Source organism: Anomaloglossus baeobatrachus, chromosome 10 (assembly GCF_048569485.1).
Source record: "Anomaloglossus baeobatrachus isolate aAnoBae1 chromosome 10, aAnoBae1.hap1, whole genome shotgun sequence".
NCBI classification, from domain to species: Eukaryota; Metazoa; Chordata; class Amphibia; order Anura; family Aromobatidae; genus Anomaloglossus; species Anomaloglossus baeobatrachus.
The window spans coordinates 192,094,543-192,113,118 of record NC_134362.1 but is presented as its reverse complement, the minus strand read 5'-3'; the positions used below and the strand labels follow the sequence as shown (position 1 = coordinate 192,113,118).

Below are 18,576 nucleotides of genomic sequence, written 5' to 3'. Positions count from 1 at the left end.
ATTACTACAAATATTAATAGTAACACTTCCATTAAGAAATAATGGCTGCTTGGTTGTCATGGAGACTATGAGGGTCCTGGGCATCACTGAGCACGCTCCCCTCTGTTTACCCCGCCATTGGTAATGACGTCACCACACGTGACGATGATCACGGAGGCCAGGAAACTGCTAGCGGCGGCTGCAGAGCGTCCACCCGGCGTCTCCGCACACACGAGGCTCCGCGGCTTCTTCCCGTCTATTCAGCATTTGGTTTCACCTCAGACTTAGCGCCAGAACGGCAATGGAGACGTCACACGTGAGGGATTCTGGGAGATGTAGTCTCCTCACGTTGGTGCAGAAGCGCTGCTGATACTTGCAGGACTACAATACCCACAATCCCTGGCACAGCGAACGAGATGAGACAGCTGGAGGAAAGGTAGAGGCTAGATCGGAGTTGAATTTTGGAGGGGAGGAGTGATTTCATGAAATCATGATGTCACAAGAAGGGGCGGGGCCTCCTCAGTCCGGTGGAAACGTTCAGCAGTGGGCGGGGCCTCCTCTGTGCCGTGCAGAGCTGTGGGTGGGAAGCAGCAGTGCTGTGATGTGACAAGCGGCGGCCATGGAGGACAGTGACAGCGCTGAGGTCGGGATGGCGGGACTTCATCACCGCAGGTAAGCCGAGCGGGGCCATGTGTGCGGAGTGCGAGGTGGGCGGAGCCTAGCGGGGTAATGTGTGCAGAGTGCCAGGTGGGCGGAGCAATGTGTGCAGAGTGCAAGGTGGGCGGAGCCTAGCGGGACCATGTGTGCAGTGTGTCAGGTGGGCGAAGCCTAGCGGGACTATGTGTGCAGAGTGACAGGTGGGCTGAGCCTAGCAGGACCATGTGTGCAGAGTGCCAGGTGGGCGGAGCCTAGCGGGGTAATGTGTGCAGAGTGCCAGGTGGGCGGAGCCTAGCGGGACCATGTGTGCAGTGCCAGGTGGGCGGAGCCTAGCGGGACCATGTGTGCAGAGTGCCAGGTGGGCGGAGCCTAGCGGGACCATGTGTGCAGAGTGCCAGGTGGGTGGAGCCTAGCGGGACCATGTGTGCAGAGTGCCAGGTGGGCGGAGCCTAGCGGGACCATGTGTGCAGAGTGCCAGGTGGGCGGAGCCTAGCGGGACCATGTGTGCAGAGTGCCAGGTGGGCGGAGCCTAGCGGGACCATGTGTGCAGAGTGCCAGGTGGGCGGAGCCTAGCGGGACCATGTGTGCAGAGTGCCAGGTGGGCGGAGCCTAGCGGGACCATGTGTGCAGAGTACCAGGTGGGCGGAGCCTAGCGGGACCATGTGTGCAGAGTGCCAGGTGGGCGGAGCCTAGCGGGGTAATGTGTGCAGAGTGCGACGTGGGCGGAGCCTAGCGGAGTAATGTTGCAGAGTGCAGGTGGGCGGAGCCTAGCGGGACCGTGTGTGTAGAGTGCCAGGTGGGCGGAGCCTAGCGGGACCATGTGTGTAGAGTGCCAGGTGGGCGGAGCCTAGCGGGACCATGTGTGCAGAGTGCCTGGTGGGCGGAGCCTAGCGGGACCATGTGTGCAGAGTGCCTGGTGGGCGGAGCCTAGTGGGACCATGTGTGCAGAGTGCCTGGTGGGCGGAGCCTAGTGGGACCATGTGTGCAGAGTGCCTGGTGGGCGGAGCCTAGTGGGACCATGTGTGCAGAGTGCCAGGTGGGCGGAGCCTAGCGGGACCATGTGTGCACAGTGCCAGGTGGGCGGAGCCTAGCGGGACCATGTGTGCAGAGTGCCAGGTGGGCAGAGCCTAGCGGGACCATGTGTGCAGAGTGCCAGGTGGGCGGAGCCTAGCGGGACCATGTGTGCAGAGTGCCTGGTGGGCGGAGCCTAGTGGGACCATGTGTGCAGAGTGCCTGGTGGGCGGAGCCTAGTGGGACCATGTGTGCAGAGTGCCAGGTGGGCGGAGCCTAGCGGGACCATGTGTGCAGTGCCAGGTGGGCGGAGCCTAGCGGGACCATGTGTGCAGAGTGCCAGGTGGGCGGAGCCTAGCGGGACCATGTGTGCAGAGTGCCAGGTGGGCAGAGCCTAGCGGGATAATGTGTGCCGAGTGCAAGGTGGGCGGAGCCTAGCGGGGTCATGTGTGCCGAGTGCGACGTGGGCGGAGCCTAGCGGAGTAATGTTGCAAAGTGCAGGTGGGCGGAGCCTAGCGGGACCGTGTGTGCAGAGTGCCAGGTGGGCGGAGCCTAGCGGGACCATGTGTGCAGAGTGCCAGGTGGGCGGAGCCTAGCGGGACCATGTGTGCAGAGTGTCAGGTGGGCGGAGCCTAGTGGGGTAACGTGTGCAGAGTGCCAGGTGGGCGGAGCCTAGCGGGACCATGTGTGCAGAGTGCCAGGTGGGCAGAGCCTAGCAGGATAATGTGTGCCGAGTGCGAGGTGGGCGGAGCCTAGCGGGGCCATGTGTGCCGAGTGCGACGTGGGCGGAGCCTAGCGGGGTAATGTGTGCAGAGTGCAGGTGGGCGGAGCCTAGTGGGACCATGTGTGCAGAGTGACAGGTGGGCGGAGCCATGTGGCGCTTAGGATGTCAGTGTCGTGGACTGCATGGCTGGGGACAGGTGAGTGTGTGTGTGTACATGCCGCGTGCAGGAGGGGGCGGAGCGAGCTGAGCGGGGAAGTGTCTGCTCGCTGCACAGTAACTGGGATAAATATCGGGTTACTAACCAAAGCGCTTTGCTTGGATACCCGATGTTTATCTTGGTTACCAGCTTACCGCAGGCTGCCAGCGATGGCTCCTGCACACTGTGGCTGTAAAAAGCCCTGCTTTTGCTGCTAGAACCGTTCTTGAACGTAACGTTTTAGCAAAAAGCTCGATTTCTAGTTCGATCTAGAACAGCCCCCAAAATCACTGGAACCGCGAACTGGAGAACCGCGAACCGCGCTCAACTCTAGTGGGGACATTACAGAGGGGCTGGCTGTGGGGACATTACAGAGGGGCTGTCTGTGGGGACATTACAGAGGGGCTGTCTGTGGGGACATTACAGAGGGGCTGTCTGTGGGGACATTACAGAGGGGCTGGCTGTGGGGACATAACAAGAGGGGCTGTCTGTGGGGACATTACAAGAGGGGCTGGCTGAGGGGACATTACAAGAGGGGCTGGCTGAGGGGACATTACAAGAGGGGCTGGCTGTGGGGACATTACAGAGGGGCTGTCTGTGGGGACATTACAGAGGGGCTGTCTGTGGGGACATTACAGAGGGGCTGTCTGTGGGGACATTACAGAGGGGCTGGCTGTGGGGACATAACAAGAGGGGCTGTCTGTGGGGACATAACAAGAGGGGCTGTCTGTGGGGACATTACAAGAGGGGCTGGCTGAGGGGACATTACAAGAGGGGCTGGCTGAGGGGACATTACAAGAGGGGCTGGCTGTGGGGACATTACAAGAGGGGCTGGCTGTGGGGACATTACAAAAGGGGCTGGCTGAGGGGACATTACAAGAGGGGCTGGCTGTGGGGACATTACAGAGGGGCTGGCTGTGGGGACATTACAAGAGGGGCTGGCTGTGGGGACATTACAAGAGGGGCTGGCTGTGGGGACATTACAAGAGGGGCTGGCTGTGGGGACATTACAAGAGGGGCTGGCTGTGGGGATATTTGAAGAGGGGCTGGTTGTGGGGACATTACAAGAGGGGCTTGCTGTGGGGACATTACAAGAGGGGCTGGCTGTGGGGATATTTGAAGAGGGGCTGGTTGTGGGGACATTACAAGAGGGGCTGGCTGAGGGGACATTACAAGAGGGGCTGGCTGTGGGGACATTACAAGAGGGGCTGGCTGTGGGGACATTACAGAGGGGCTGGCTGTGGGGACATTACAAGAGGGGTTGGCTATGGGAACATTACAAGAGGGGTTGGCTGTGGAGACATTACAAGAGGGGCTGGCTGTGGAGACATTACAAGAGGGGCTGGCTGTGGAGACATTACAAGAGGGGCTGGCTGTGGAGACATTACAAGAGGGGCTGGCTGTGGAGACATTACAAGAGGGGCTGTCTGTGGGGACATTACAAGAGGGGCTGGCTGTGGAGACATTACAAGAGGGGCTGGCTGTGGAGACATTACAAGAGGGGCTGGCTGTGGGGACATAACAAGAGAGGCTGGCTGAGGGGACATTACAAGAGGGGCTGGCTGAGGGGACATTACAAGAGGGGCTGGCTGAGGGGACATTACAAGAGGGGCTGGCTGTGGGGACATTACAAGAGGGGCTGGCTGAGGGGACATTACAAGAGGGGCTGGCTGAGGGGACATTACAAGAGGGGCTGGCTGAGGGGACATTACAAGAGGGGCTGGCTGAGGGGACATTACAAGAGGGGCTGGCTGAGGGGACATTACAAGAGGGGCTGGCTGTGGGGACATTACAAGAGGGGCTGGCTGTGGGGACATTACAAGAGGGGCTGGCTGTGGGGACATTACAAAAGGGGCTGGCTGAGGGGACATTACAAGAGGGGCTGGCTGTGGGGACATTACAGAGGGGCTGGCTGTGGGGACATTACAAGAGGGGCTGGCTGTGGGGACATTACAAGAGGGGCTGGCTGTGGGGACATTACAAGAGGGGCTGGCTGTGGGGATATTTGAAGAGGGGCTGGTTGTGGGGACATTACAAGAGGGGCTGTCTGTGGGGACAATACAAGAGGGGCTGGCTGTGGGTACATTACAAGAGGGGCTGGCTATGGGTACATTACAAGAGGGGCTGGCTGTGGGGACATTACAAGAGGGGCTGGCTGTGGGTACATTACAAGAGGGGCTGGCTGTGGGGACATTACAAGAGGGGCTGGCTGAGGGGACATTACAAGAGGGGCTGGCTGTGGGGACATTACAAGAGGGGCTGGCTGTGGGGACATTACAAGAGGGGCTGGCTGAGGGGACATTACAAGAGGGGCTGGCTGAGGGGACATTACAAGAGGGGCTGGCTGTGGGGACATTACAAGAGGGGCTGGCTGAGGGGACATTACAAGAGGGGCTGGCTGAGGGGACATTACAAGAGGGGCTGGCTGAGGGGACATTACAAGAGGGGCTGGCTGAGGGGACATTACAAGAGGGGCTGGCTGAGGGGACATTACAAGAGGGGCTGGCTGAGGGGACATTACAAGAGGGGTTGGCTGTGGGGACGTTACAAGAGGGGTTGGCTGTGGGGACAATACAAGAGGGGCTAGCTGTGGGGACATTACAAGAGGGGCTGGCTGTGGGGACATTACAGGCAAGATCCATGTTAGCGGGGATAGGTGGAGAGAGAGTACCCCAATATGCAGTATCCGCAAGACCATGATGAGAAGTTCAGGCCATGTCTATCAATGCAGTGAAAGGAATAAACTGTTAAAGTTTGTTTTGCCAAGAGAACTCCAGTGTCACGTGTTTCACTACTTCATCTACGATGGGGACAGGCAGCGGGTGATAGACATCAGCCTGAAGGAAGCAATAAGTGTCGCACACACCACCGAGCTATACACACACTGACTCTCTGTGGTGAAGGAGCAGAGAGCCTGTGCGGCCAGCGTCCATGCCTTCCTTCTTTATAACATGCCCCTATCAGTATTTTATTATTCTTTCTCTCTCCTTTTATCTCCACCCACAGGGACTCTACTTTTTCATGAGTCTCACATATATCATGAATGTAGGATGGGTTTTAGGGATGATTTTACATATAAACAAACCCCCTAGCCCACCCTGTATATTAAGACCCCTGTCATAGCTCTCATCCAGCGATGTCTCTTATCACCCCCATATCCTCATTTTTTTACGACAATATTAATTCTAATTCCTGTAACAAGACCATATTATATGGGAGACTGTGGGGATAACATACTACATAGGATATGTGTAGGACATTATACTGGGAGCTGTGGGGATAGAATACTAGAAAGGATATGTGGGGGATATTATACTGGGGGCTGTCGGGATAGCATACTACATAGGATATGTGGGGGATATTATACTGGGGGCTGTCGGGATAGCATACTACATAGGATATGTGGGGGATATTATACTGGGGGTTGTCGGGATAGAATACTACATAGGATATGTGGGGGATATTATACTGGGGGTTGTGGGGATAACATACTACATAGGATATGTAGGGGACATTATACTGGGAGCTGTCGGGAAAGCATACTACATAGGGTATGTGAGGGATATTATACTGGGAGCTGTGGGGATAGCATACTACATAGGATATGTAGGGGACATTATACTGGGAGCTGTGGGGATAGCATACTACATAGGATATGTAGGGGACATTATACTGGGGGCTGTGGGGATAGCATACTACATAGGATATGTAGGGGACATTATACTGGGGGCTGTCAGGATAGCATACTACATAGGATATGTAGGGGACATTATACTGGAGGCTGTGGGGATAACATACTACATAGGATATGTAGGGGACATTATACTGGGAGCTGTGGGGAAAGAATACTAGAAAGGATATGTGGGGGATATTATACTGGGGGCTGTCGGGATAGCATACTACATAGGATATGTGGGGGATATTATACTTGGGGCTGTCGGGATAGCATACTACATAGGATATGTAGGGAACATTATACTGGGGGCTGCCGGTATAGCATTCTACATAGGATATGTGGAGGACATTATACTGGGCCCTGTGGGGATAGAATACTACATAGAATATGTAGGGGACATTATACTGGGGGCTGTGGGGATAGCATACTACATAGGATATGTAGGGGACATTATACTGGGAGCTGTGGGGATAGCATACTACATAGGATATGTGGGGGATATTATACTGGGGGCTGTGGGGATAGCATACTACATAGGATATGTGAGGGATATTATACTGGGAGCTGTGGGGATAGCATACTACATAGGATATGTGGGGGATATTATACTTGGGGCTGTCGGGATAGCATACTACATAGGATATGTAGGGAACATTATACTGGGGGCTGCCGGTATAGCATTCTACATAGGATATGTGGAGGACATTATACTGGGCCCTGTGGGGATAGAATACTACATAGAATATGTAGGGGACATTATACTGGGGGCTGTGGGGATAGCATACTACATAGGATATGTAGGGGACATTATACTGGGAGCTGTGGGGATAGCATACTACATAGGATATGTGGGGGATATTATACTGGGGGCTGTGGGGATAGCATACTACATAGGATATGTGAGGGATATTATACTGGGAGCTGTGGGGATAGCATACTACATAGGATAATATACTGGGTGCTGTGGAAACTTCATACTGTAACGGGGACTGCGGTGACAATACTGTATAGGGGGCTGTAGGGGACCATACTTTATTAATGACTGTTATTGACCTTAAATTTTGGGATCTGCTGACCATACTATATAAAGATCTGTGGGGGACATTATACTGTATATACAGCTGTGGTGACCATATTGTATATGCGGCTGTGGTGACCATATTGTATATGGGGCTGTGCTGGACATCATATTATATACTAAGTGGCTGTAGTGGATATTATACTGCGTGGTGATGTCGTGGGCATTATACTGTATATAGGGAATGGTGGAGGACATCATTGTATATATGGGGGGCTGTGGTGGTTACCATACTATATATTTGGAGACTGTGGTGGATATCGTACTGCATGGGGGGGCTGTGGTGGACATCATAGTGTATATTAGGGGGCTGTTGTGGATATACTATATGGGCGGCTGTGGTAGCCATCATACTGTGTAGGGGGACAATGTGAGGAGGGGGGGACAGTTTGGAGAGGACAACATAGTAGGCAGTTTTGTTGTGAACTGTATTAGTCACATGATGGACTTTAAAAAAAATAATCCTTATCCCTTAATGTGTAATGGGGTCTGTTTAGTGTCCATTAGGGGGTTCCCCAAATTCTGAAAACCAAATGTGAAACCAAAAGGTCCCCGGTTCTAGTTGGGTTCTATTAGTTTCCATAACTGTCCTGGGGTGTGACATATAAAATACAGGGCGGCAGGGATGGACACTGCTGATGGGCCCTGGGATTGTGGAAATGTCCCACAAAGAATGAATGACTCTAGATGTAACTTTGAGAACCACTCCCTATTGAGCCTCACATCTAAAGTTACACCACTTTTATTATTTGTGCTGGTATTTTTATTATAAAGGTCACAATACTAGTGTAAGTGGTTGTCAGAGCTTGTACCTGCCCCATTGGAGGCCATTGGAGAGGGGGTTTGTTAGGGGTCCTCCTGATACCTTGTGCATCACATAGATACGCCGTGTCTGAGGTATCTATGTGATGCCTCAGGTCAGTGCGAGTTTGTAGACACCAAACATGTATAGGTTTACTTGTATCTAAGGGATTAAAAAAAATTCACAAGCTTGTCCAAAAAAAGTGGCGCACGTTTTGCACCATTTTCCAAAACCCATAGCGTTCTCATTGTTCGGGATCTGAGGCTCGGTGATGGCTTATTTTTGCGTCTCGACCTGTCGTTTTTAACGGTACCATTTTTGCGCAGATGCTACGTTTTGATCGCCTGTTATTGCATTTTGCGCAAAATTTGCGGCGACCAAAAAAACGTAATTTTGGCGTTTGGAATTTTTTGCCGCTACGCCGTGTACTGATCAGATTCATTGATTTTATATTTTGATAGATCGGGCATTTCTGAACGCGGCGATACCAAATATGTGTGTATTTTTTATTTTTTTAACCCTTTAATTTTCAATGGGGTGAAAGGGGGGTGATTTGAACTTTTAGGATTTTTTATTTTTAATTTTTTAAAACTTTTTTTTTTATATATATTTTTTTTTATTTTACTAGTCCCCCTAGGGGGCTATAGCTATCAGCAATCCGATCGCTCTGCACTATCTGCAGATCTCAGCTACAGAGCTGAGAACTGCAGATTTGCTGCTTTACTTTCAATCCCGGCTGTATTCCGGCATTGAGAGGAAGTGAGTCATGTTAGCTACAGGCGTCATCACATGACCCTGTGCTACCATGGCAACCACCGAAAGTCACGTGATCATGTCACGTGACTTCGGGTGGGGGGGTAAGTGACTGTCATGGCGGCGCTCATATACATGTCGCTGCCAGATTTTAGAAGCGAAATGTAAGGGGTTAATGGCCGCGGGTGGAAGCGATTCCACCCGCGGCTAGCAGGCACACATGTCAGCTGTTGATAACAGCTGATATGTGCGCAGATCGCCGCCGCCTGCCGGCGGCAGGGGGCGGGGCTTACCGGCACACGATCCATTACGTACCCAGTACGTCATGGGTCGTTAAGGGGTTAAGAAACAACAATACTAATGTTTTACCTCAGGAAAAGTTTAGAAATCAATATTTTGTGGAATAACCATGATTTATAATCACAGCTTTCATGCGTCTTGGCTGCTTTCCACCAGTCTTTCACGCTGCTTTTGGGTGACCGTGTACCACTCCTGGTGTAAAAATTTAAGCAATCCTTCTTTGTTTGATGGCTTGTGACTATCCATCTTCCTCTTGATTACATTCCAGAGGTTTTCAATGGGGTTCAGGTCTGAAGATTGGGCTGGCCATGGCAGGGTTTTGATGTGGTGGTCCTTCATCCACACATTGATTGACCTAGCTGTGTGTCATGGCACATTGTCCTGGTGGAAAAACTAGTCCTCAGAGTTGGGGAACATTGCCTGAGCAGAAGGAAGCAGCTGTTTGTCCAGGATAACCTTGTATGCGGCTTTATTAATACGTCCTTCGCAAAGTTTAATCTGCCCAATTTCTAGAGTAAGGTAATCTTCCCTAATGAGTCTAATTTTCAGCTTTGTCCAACACCTGGTCATCTAATGGTTAGACGGAGAACTGGAGAGGTGTACAAGCCACAGTGTCTTGCACCCACTGTGAAATTTGGTGGAGGATCGGTGATGATCTGGAAATTTTTAGCAAGGCTAGGGTTAGGGTTATGTCCTGTATGTTACATGTGAGGGGCAGTACAATGTCTTTGTAGTGTATATCTGTATATACATGTGTCCTGTATGTTACATGTCAGGGGAAGTACAATGTCTTTGTAGTGTGTATTTTTCCCATTTGTACCATCGTTACTCCTCCAATTCTTCCAGTTGTACGATAGTTCCTCCTCCATCGCTCCCGGTTGTACCATCGTTCCTCCTCCATCTCTTCCGGTTGTACCATCGTTCCTCCTCCATCTCTCCCGGTTGTACCATCGTTCCTCCTCCATTTCTCCCGGTTGTACCATCGTTCCTCCTCCATCTCTCCCGGTTGTACCATCGTTCCTCCTCCATTTCTCCCGGTTGTACCATCGTTCCTCCTCCATTTCTCCCGGTTGTACCATCGTTCCTCCTCCATTTCTCCCGGTTGTACCATCGTTCCTCCTCCATCTCTCCCGGTTGTACCATCGTTCCTCCTCCATCTCTCCCGGTTGTACCATCGTTCCTCCTCCATCTCTCCCGGTTGTACCATCGTTCCTCCTCCATCTCTCCCGGTTGTACCATCGTTCCTCCTCCATCTCTCCCGGTTGTACCATCGTTCCTCCTCCATCTCTCCCGGTTGTACCATCGTTCCTCCTCCATCTCTCCCGGTTGTACCATCGTTCCTCCTCCATCTCTCCCGGTTGTACCATCGTTCCTCCTCCATCTCTCCCGGTTGTACCATCGTTCCTCCTCCATCTCTCCCGGTTGCACCATCGTTCCTCCTCCATCTCTCCCGGTTGCACCATCGTTCCTCCTCCATCTCTCCCGGTTGCACCATCGTTCCTCCTCCATCTCTCCCGGTTGTACCATCGTTCCTCCTCCATCTCTCTCCTCCCATCACTTCTTTCTTCCCTAAATCTGTGATCTTGTTTTGATATAAGTAATCTTTTCTTACAGACGCTTCGATTTGGTTCTTGACCTTTCCATTTGTATAACACTCACAAAGCAATGAGGACGACACCAGCAGGTATGTATGGAGGGGCCTGTATTCTTAGGGCACGTTCAGGGGGTTTTGGTGCTAATAACATTATTTTTTCATGTCTCCTAATAAAAATTCTCTGTTTTCAGTTCAGGTTAGTGAGTGGGGCCACGAAGAATTGGGCGGACAAGTCAATGAAAATACCGCTCTTGTGACAGTCTCCATCTGAAGCCTCAAAACGATCACAAGACGGAGCACACACTACATTGTGTCTTTTCTCTTAAGTGATCATCCGTTTTTCAGGATGATCACTTATTTCTGGCGTTTTTTTCGGCGTCTGAACATTTTTTTGTTCGTTTCCTGAAGCGCTTTGACAACGCTTTTTCCGTTTTTGAGTAACGTTTTTCGATCATTTTTTTTTACAACTTTTTACCTACATTTTTTGGCCAAAAACACAAAACGAGTGAAAAAGGCGTCATCGGGGCGTATTTTTTATCCTATTGCTTATTATATATATGGAGCTTTTGTAGCGGGGCCCGATTCATCAGGACCAGCGTTGTTTCCGCTTGTTCTGATGAGGGGCTGTTACGTCACCACCGGAGTCCGCTCCAGCGACTTCTGCTCCCATCGCCACGCCGTGTTCCTGCCGTGGATGGTGCTGGTGATGGGAGAGGAGTCCCTGTTCTGCTATATATATAGTGATCGCCAGTGTGCATGTAAAGATGTCGTGAGCGAACGCTCGCTTGTTCACGATAATCTTTCAGTGTAAATTTTATCCCTTTTTTTCCGTTTTTTTTGCTTTTTAGCAGCATTTTTTTACTTCTTTTTAATCCGATGGATAAAACAGGAAGACGCTAATAAAAAGCAAAAAAATATTCTCGAGCGCTTCATCCCCGACGGTTTTGGGGGCAGGAAAAAAAAGACACAGTGTGAACATACCTTACACATTACAGAACACAGACGGACGTCACACGACGAGGACGCTCATACACGGACAGAGCTGGTTCACTACAGACAATTAGCAGTTTATTGTGTATTATGTATATTGTGAGGCTTATCCTAATTAGTAGTTAAGTGTATATTTGTATATTATGTGTATTGTAGTAGTTAATTGTATTTTTGTATATTATGTTCATTGTGAGCCTTAACCTCTCAATGACCAGACACGTTTTTTCCGTTTATCATCCATCTGCGATATTTTTGACCCTTTTTCTCGTAGAGATGTTTTTTTTCCATATTTATTTGTTCTGTTTTTGTCCTAAAGTCATTAAGAGGTGAGGACGATATTCCTGGAGTGTAAATTGTATTGCATGTGCGGCATCAGGCAGGCAGTATGGGCGGCACGGTGGCTCAGTGGTGATTTACACTGGTGCTTTGCGGACAACATCTGCAAGGAGTTTGTATGTTCTCCCCGTGTTTGCATGGGTTTCCTCCGGGGTCTCCGGTTTCCTCCCACACTCCAAAGACATACAACAAAAGGGGGCGATCAGTATTGGAGAAAGATCGCTGTCTTCTATTTAATCTGGGGCAGTTCCGCTCTTTTAGGCTGCGTTCACACCTCGCAGGTTTGATGCGGATTTTACACACAACTTATTTTTCCGCCCCAGGAAAGTGGGTGAGTTTATCTTCCTCTCACCCCCATTCCAGTCTGTGTGGGGCACAATCCATATGGAAATCGGCTTTTTTTTATGCTGTTATTATTTTTTTATTTACAGCATGCCGATTTCTGTAGCGGATTTTACATATTCATTTCACTGTGGATCCTTAAATCTTGCAGGTAATCTGCCGGCCTGGCATGAAATATGGAGGGGGGTTTTTTCTCCATGCATAAACAGTGCAGATTTAATTTTATCAATCCAGTTGTAAAATCCGCACCAAATACGCAAAGTGTGAACAAAGCCTAAAAGGTCCAGATCTGCAATTCAGATATACCCTATAGACAAGGGGAGAGGTCAGCCATACTTCTCTAATGGTTGAGCCTGGAATTCCCAAATACTTCTCTAATACTGAACAACCCTTTTTGATCAATTTTAATACAATTAAACTTTGTATTATTATTATTATAATTTTTGGTTCACTGCCTAATGCTAATAAATAAATTTAAAACAAGAATCGGTCTCAGTGTTTTTCTTCTCGGCGAATTATTATATCACAAAGTGACCAGGATACATCGATGATCCTTCATATTCCAGATCCAGTCCCCGTCCATCATCCACTTTCCAGATCCAGTCCCCGTCCATCATCCACTTTCCAAATTCAGTCCCCTGTCCATCATCCACTTTCCAGATCCAGTCCCCGTCCATCATCCACTTTCCAGATCCAGTCCCCGTCCATCATCCACTTTCCAAATTAAGTCCTCTGTCCATCATCCACTTTCCAGATCCAGTCCCCGTCCATCATCCACTTTCCAAATTAAGTCCTCTGTCCATCATCCACTTTCCAGGTCCAGTCCCCTGTCCATCATCCACTTTCCAGGTCCAGGCCCCTGTCCATCATCCACTTTCCAGATCCAGTCCCCGTCCATCATCCACTTTCCAGGTCCAGTCCCCGTCCATCATCCACTTTCCAGATCCAGTCCCCTGTCCATCATCCACTTTCCAGATCCAGTCCCCTGTCCATCATCCACTTTCCAGATCCAGTCCCCTGTCCATCATCCACTTTCCAGATCCAGTCCCCTGTCCATCATCCACTTTCCAGATCCAGTCCCCTGTCCATCATCCACTTTCCAGATCCAGTCCCCTGTCCATCATCCACTTTCCAGGTCCAGTCCCCTGTCCATCATCCACTTTCCAGGTCCAGTCCCCGTCCATCATCCACTTTCCAGGTCCAGTCCCCTGTCCATCATCCACTTTCCAGATCCAGTCCCCTGTCCATCATCCACTTTCCAGGTCACCCATGTCTTGTGTCTTCAAGCCATCGACAGCAGAAGAGTCAGACATGGGCCTATTCCCCTCCCCCAACCTAAACACCCTGGATGGATATGTCGGCATTTCTCTGATCTTCCATATGTGAAGGGAGGATTCAGGAACTTAAATGGGTTAAACTAAATTTGCACAGAGTCGGTGTCCTACTAATGCAGCTTATTGTTTGCTCAGAGGAATTGCGCAGTCCAGGAGGTCGGTGACCCTGGCAAATGGTAGAAAAAACCTTGCTCCTCACAGTCAATTGCGGCTATTGGAAGCATTAAAGGGATAGTAACACTGGATGGAGGAGATCACTAGAGAACTGGGTCAGGACTAGTTACCAGTTACGAGTACAGAGCCCCCGAGCATGGTAGTGCCCGCTCATCACCAATTACAAGTACTGAGCACCTGAGCATGGTAGTGCCCGCTCATCACCAATTACAAGTACTGAGCACCTGAGCATGGTAGTGCCCGCTCATCACTAGTTAGGAGTACCGATCACCCGAGCATGGTAGTGCCCGCTCATCACTAGTTACGAGTACCGAGAGCCCGAGCATGGTAGTGCCCGCTCATCACTAGTTACGAGTACCGAGCACCCGAGCATGGTAGTGTCCGCTCATCACTAGTTACGAGTACCGACCATGGTAGTACCCGCTCATCACTAGCTACGAGTACTGAGCACCCGAGCATGGTAGTACCCGCTCATCACTAGCTACGAGTACTGAGCACCCGTGCATGGTAGTTGTGAGGCAAATCCCGGGATATGAAGATGAATTATGACTTCCAGTCATAATCGCTCATCACTCCCTGGCAGTGCCCCCCTCCCTTCTTGTTCTCAATGTCCAGCATCTGTGAAGGTGTTACACCTCCATGGCCATCTCCTGTGATATGGAGATGAGATGATGTGGGAACAATGGACACAGGAGGACTCCCTGCCGTGACCCTGTGGTAGGAGCTGCTATCTCATTAGCAAGCTTGGAAGTATCCAGACAGAACGACTCCAGTAAAAAATGGTTCATATCTCGCAAGCCATATTTCCGATAAATATGGCAACCATAAAAATGGTGTCTCCGCATGCGGACGATGCTGGCACACCCTTTTTATGGGAGCGGGAGCTTGGGAAATACCCCAGGCGTGATATCAGCCAATGGGGAACTAGTAGACAAGTCATGAAACCTCTCGTTCTGTAGCTAAATTCATAGCTGTCACAATGAGAGCGTCGGCGTCCGCCTACGACGCTCCCAGGCAAAGTTATGGCCCATATTCCATGTTGTGGATTGTCCATAACTCCAGCCAGGGGTGGAGCAGTGCTCCCTCTGAGGTCACTAAGGTAGGAGGGGACCTGGATTTGCCCAGGTTGATAACCCTACTTCGGCCATTTTCCAGGGTTCTTTCGCTGGGGGTCACGTGTAGGAAACATCTGTGGGAGTTCCTGGAAACCTGGTCTACAGCGCCCCCCTGTGGCCAGACGCACAAGGTAACTGATTGAATTGCATACCTGTTTGTAAACCATGCTTTATCTGTAACTGTACTCTGACATAGGTATATTCTGTAGATCCCCTATTGTATATATTGTAGTTTCTAGTGTGCTTTAGGCTGATTAAATTATATAATTAATCTTGGGCTGTTCTGTTATCTCGATCTTGAATCCCACGTCTGTGTGTTCGGCTAATAGTTACCGTGAAGCGGTTGGTGGCAGCGAGTTTGTGCCAAGGATTATTGTGGGGAGGCCAGTGAGATTCGGGGAGGTTTTATATATTCCGCCCGCGGAGGTCGGGGGAATATATACCCTACTCTCACCGGGGACCCTTCAATAATCGGCATAAGTAGTATAGCGGCCTCCTTGCTTATTGTCGGGCAATTCCATAATTGGCCTGACTATAAGAGGGGCGCTAGAGAGCGCGTCACGTGCTCTGTCTGTCGGTCGGGAGGTATAAAGGAGGGGTGACACCCACTTGTTACCCCCCGATTGTGACGTACTGGTAGCCAGCGCGGGGGATTTCTGAGTGACCCCCCCGGTGGTTTGTGACATATTGGTGGCATAGCGGTGGGATCGAGATAATAGTGTGTGTGAGTGTGAGACCCATACTCCCAGACACTAAAGACTGCCTGCAGCAGCTGTGGCTGCTGGGGTCTTCAGACTAGCTCAACACTAGAGTGTCAGAGTGCAGATACTGTAAGGTGTGTGGAGGCATCAGGTGTCAGTTCTGTGTCAGTGACCAAAAGTCTGCAAGAATGGCTGAGAGCACCAGGAGCAAAGCCAAAGGAATGGCCGATGCTAAGGCCAGAGACGATGAGGAGGTTGTCCACGAGTCCTCCAGGAGCCAGACGCCAGAGAACAGCTCTGCAGAGGACATCGCACAACCTGGCACTGCTGAACAAAATGAGGAGGAGCTCGCCCAAGGGTCCTCAACGAGCCAGATGCCAGCCCTCCGCTCTGAAATGGACAGTGAATCACCTGGCTCTGCAGCGTGCCGCAGATCACCACTTGCCAATCCCTCCGGCCTGAGAGGTGCAGAGGCCCTCCTTCAAGCTGCCTTGGCCAGGCTTATGGCTGGAGACCGGGATACCTACGAGATACTCATGGCCGAGCGTGAGCGACAGGCAGCGCGTGACGCTGAGGCTGCGGAGCGGCAAGCAGCGCGTGACGCTGAGGCTGCGGAACGGCAAGCAGTGCGTGAGGCTGCGGAGCGGCAGGCAGCGCGTGAAGAGCGAGAGCGAGAGCGACAGGCAGACCGTGACTACCAGCTGCAGCTAGCTCAGCTCCGGCCCTCATCAGCCACATGTGACCTTCAAAACACCAAACTTCCAAAGGTCCGTGTTGAGGACTTCCCAGTGCTGGAGAAGGATGGAGACTTGGACTCTTTCCTGACTGCTTTTGAACGGACTTGCTTGCAGCACCATCTGGACAAGGATCAGTGGGCCAAATACCTGACCCCCCGTCTAAGGGGTAAGGCCCTGGATATCCTTGGGGACTTGCCTGCTGAGGCAGATCAGGGCTACGACACCATCAAGCGGGCCCTGATCCAACAGTACAACCTCACTCCAGAGTCCTACCGCAAGAAGTTCCGGACCCTGCAAAAGGGACCAAAGGACTCCTGGGCTGACCACCGGCGGGCACTTGCCCGAGCTGCCGACCACTGGACCCAAGGCCTGCAGCTTTCCACCGGACCGGAGATCCTGGACTTGTTCATCACGGAGCAACTCTTGTGGAACTGCCCTGAGGATCTCCGCCAGTTCATCCGAGACCAGAAGCCAAAGGGGTCCACGGCTACAGCTGCCCTGGCCGATGACTACACCAACAATCGGGCTCCTGAGGCCAGGAGAGCAGCCACCAGCAGCACCTGGAGAGGGGGTAAGATGAACTCTGCGACTGCCCCACCTGCCCCTAGACTGCAGGGGGTGTCCCCCTCAACTCCCCTCTCCAGGCCCGTGGCAGAACCAAGACGGTGCCACCAGTGCAACCTACCTGGACACTTCAAGGCCATGTGCCCTCAGCGTCCCAAGGCCCCGGCTCCGTCCCCGTCCCAAGGGCCGCCCAAGGTATATTGTGTGGGTGGGGGTGGTGGTAGGTCCCTGGACAGCTTCCAACCTGTCACCGTCGGCCGGTCTGTGACCATAGGACTGCGAGACAGCGCCTCGGAGGTGACTCTGGTGCGGCCTGACATGGTGTCCCCCCAAGACTTGATCCCGGGAAAAACCCTCGCTGTCTCCGGGATTGGAGGCATTGACCCGGCGCTGCCTGTTGCTGACATTTATGTGGACTGGGGCGCAGGGCGAGGGGTGAGGGAGGTGGGGGTAACTGATCGGATCCCTGCAAACGTGCTACTTGGGACAGATTTGGGGCAGATAACCTCCCAGTTTGGGCCCCCCCCAAGGGCTGAACCTTCAGCCCGTACTGACATGACTCCTAACAATGTTAATGTGTTATCTATGAATGATGTAAGGGAGGAGGGAGTGAACTCTGATATTTCTGCTTGCATAGACACCATAGACACACACTCAGCTGCAGCTGTGACAGGGGAGGGGGTCAGAGAAAGGTGTGACAATGCCTCTACAAGTAACCAGCCAGTGAGCTGGGATCTGTTGCCCTCTGCAGGGATAAGCAGAGAGCAGGGTGCTGCAGGGGGAGGACCAGTGTGTGGGGTGGGGGCTACCACAGCAAATGTGGGGTCCCCAGAGATTTCACAGCGGGGTTCTGTTGCTGCAGGAGGGGAACAGGCAGGTGAGATTGGGGCCGGTCCAGGAGCGGAAGTGCTCCCAGGTAAGATCTCGGTGCATGGTTCCCCCACAACCGGGGTGTCAGGAAGCCAGGTAGGTCTGCCTGAACCGGCGACTTGGTCAGGAACGGAGGAGGAGCAGGCACGACCCACGGTCGCAGCGGCTGTGGCCGCTGTCACCCGCAGTGGGAGTGCTGGAAGCCAAGGGGCCTCCCGGAGGTCCGATAGCTCTTCCCCTTCTGACCAAGTGGCAGCCGACTCAGGCGGAGGCCAGGACACAGGTCCCGGGGTACTGACCGAAGATGTGACAGTCTCGTCGATTCTGGCCACATCTAGTCAGGGGTTTCAGGCAGCGTTAGAAGCTGACGACAGCCTGAAAGCTCTTAAGGAGCAGGCGGCACAGCCTCCCTCGGACTCGGACCCGGAGCGAGTGGTCTGGGACCAAGGACGGCTGTACCGGGTCACGGTCCAGCAGGGTTCACCGGAGGCGTGGCCCAGGGACCGACAGTTGGTGGTACCCTATCCGTTCCGGACGGAGTTGTTGCGGATCGCACATGAGATTCCGATGGCCGGACACCTAGGGATCGCTAAGACCAAGGCCAGGTTAAACCAGCATTTCTACTGGCCAAAAATGGGGGCCG

The 18,576-nt window shown here is 52.0% G+C and overlaps 1 protein-coding gene and 1 long non-coding RNA gene across 2 annotated transcripts in view; one reads left to right on the top strand and one right to left on the bottom strand.

The window, feature by feature from the left end:
* ADAT1 (adenosine deaminase tRNA specific 1) overlaps positions 1-491 on the bottom strand; it is a 74,141-nt gene extending 73,650 nt beyond the window's left edge. The window contains exon 1 of the mRNA XM_075326050.1: positions 111-491. Coding sequence (XP_075182165.1) covers positions 111-118 — 8 coding nt within the window. The 5' untranslated portion in view covers positions 119-491. The remainder of the gene's footprint in view (positions 1-110) is intronic.
* Positions 149-12,899, top strand: LOC142254779 (uncharacterized). Its single transcript, XR_012727311.1, has 3 exons — positions 149-651; positions 10,791-10,860; positions 10,962-12,899. It is a non-coding gene; the product is annotated as an uncharacterized LOC142254779 (long non-coding RNA).
* The last annotated feature ends 5,677 nt before the right edge of the window (positions 12,900-18,576 follow it).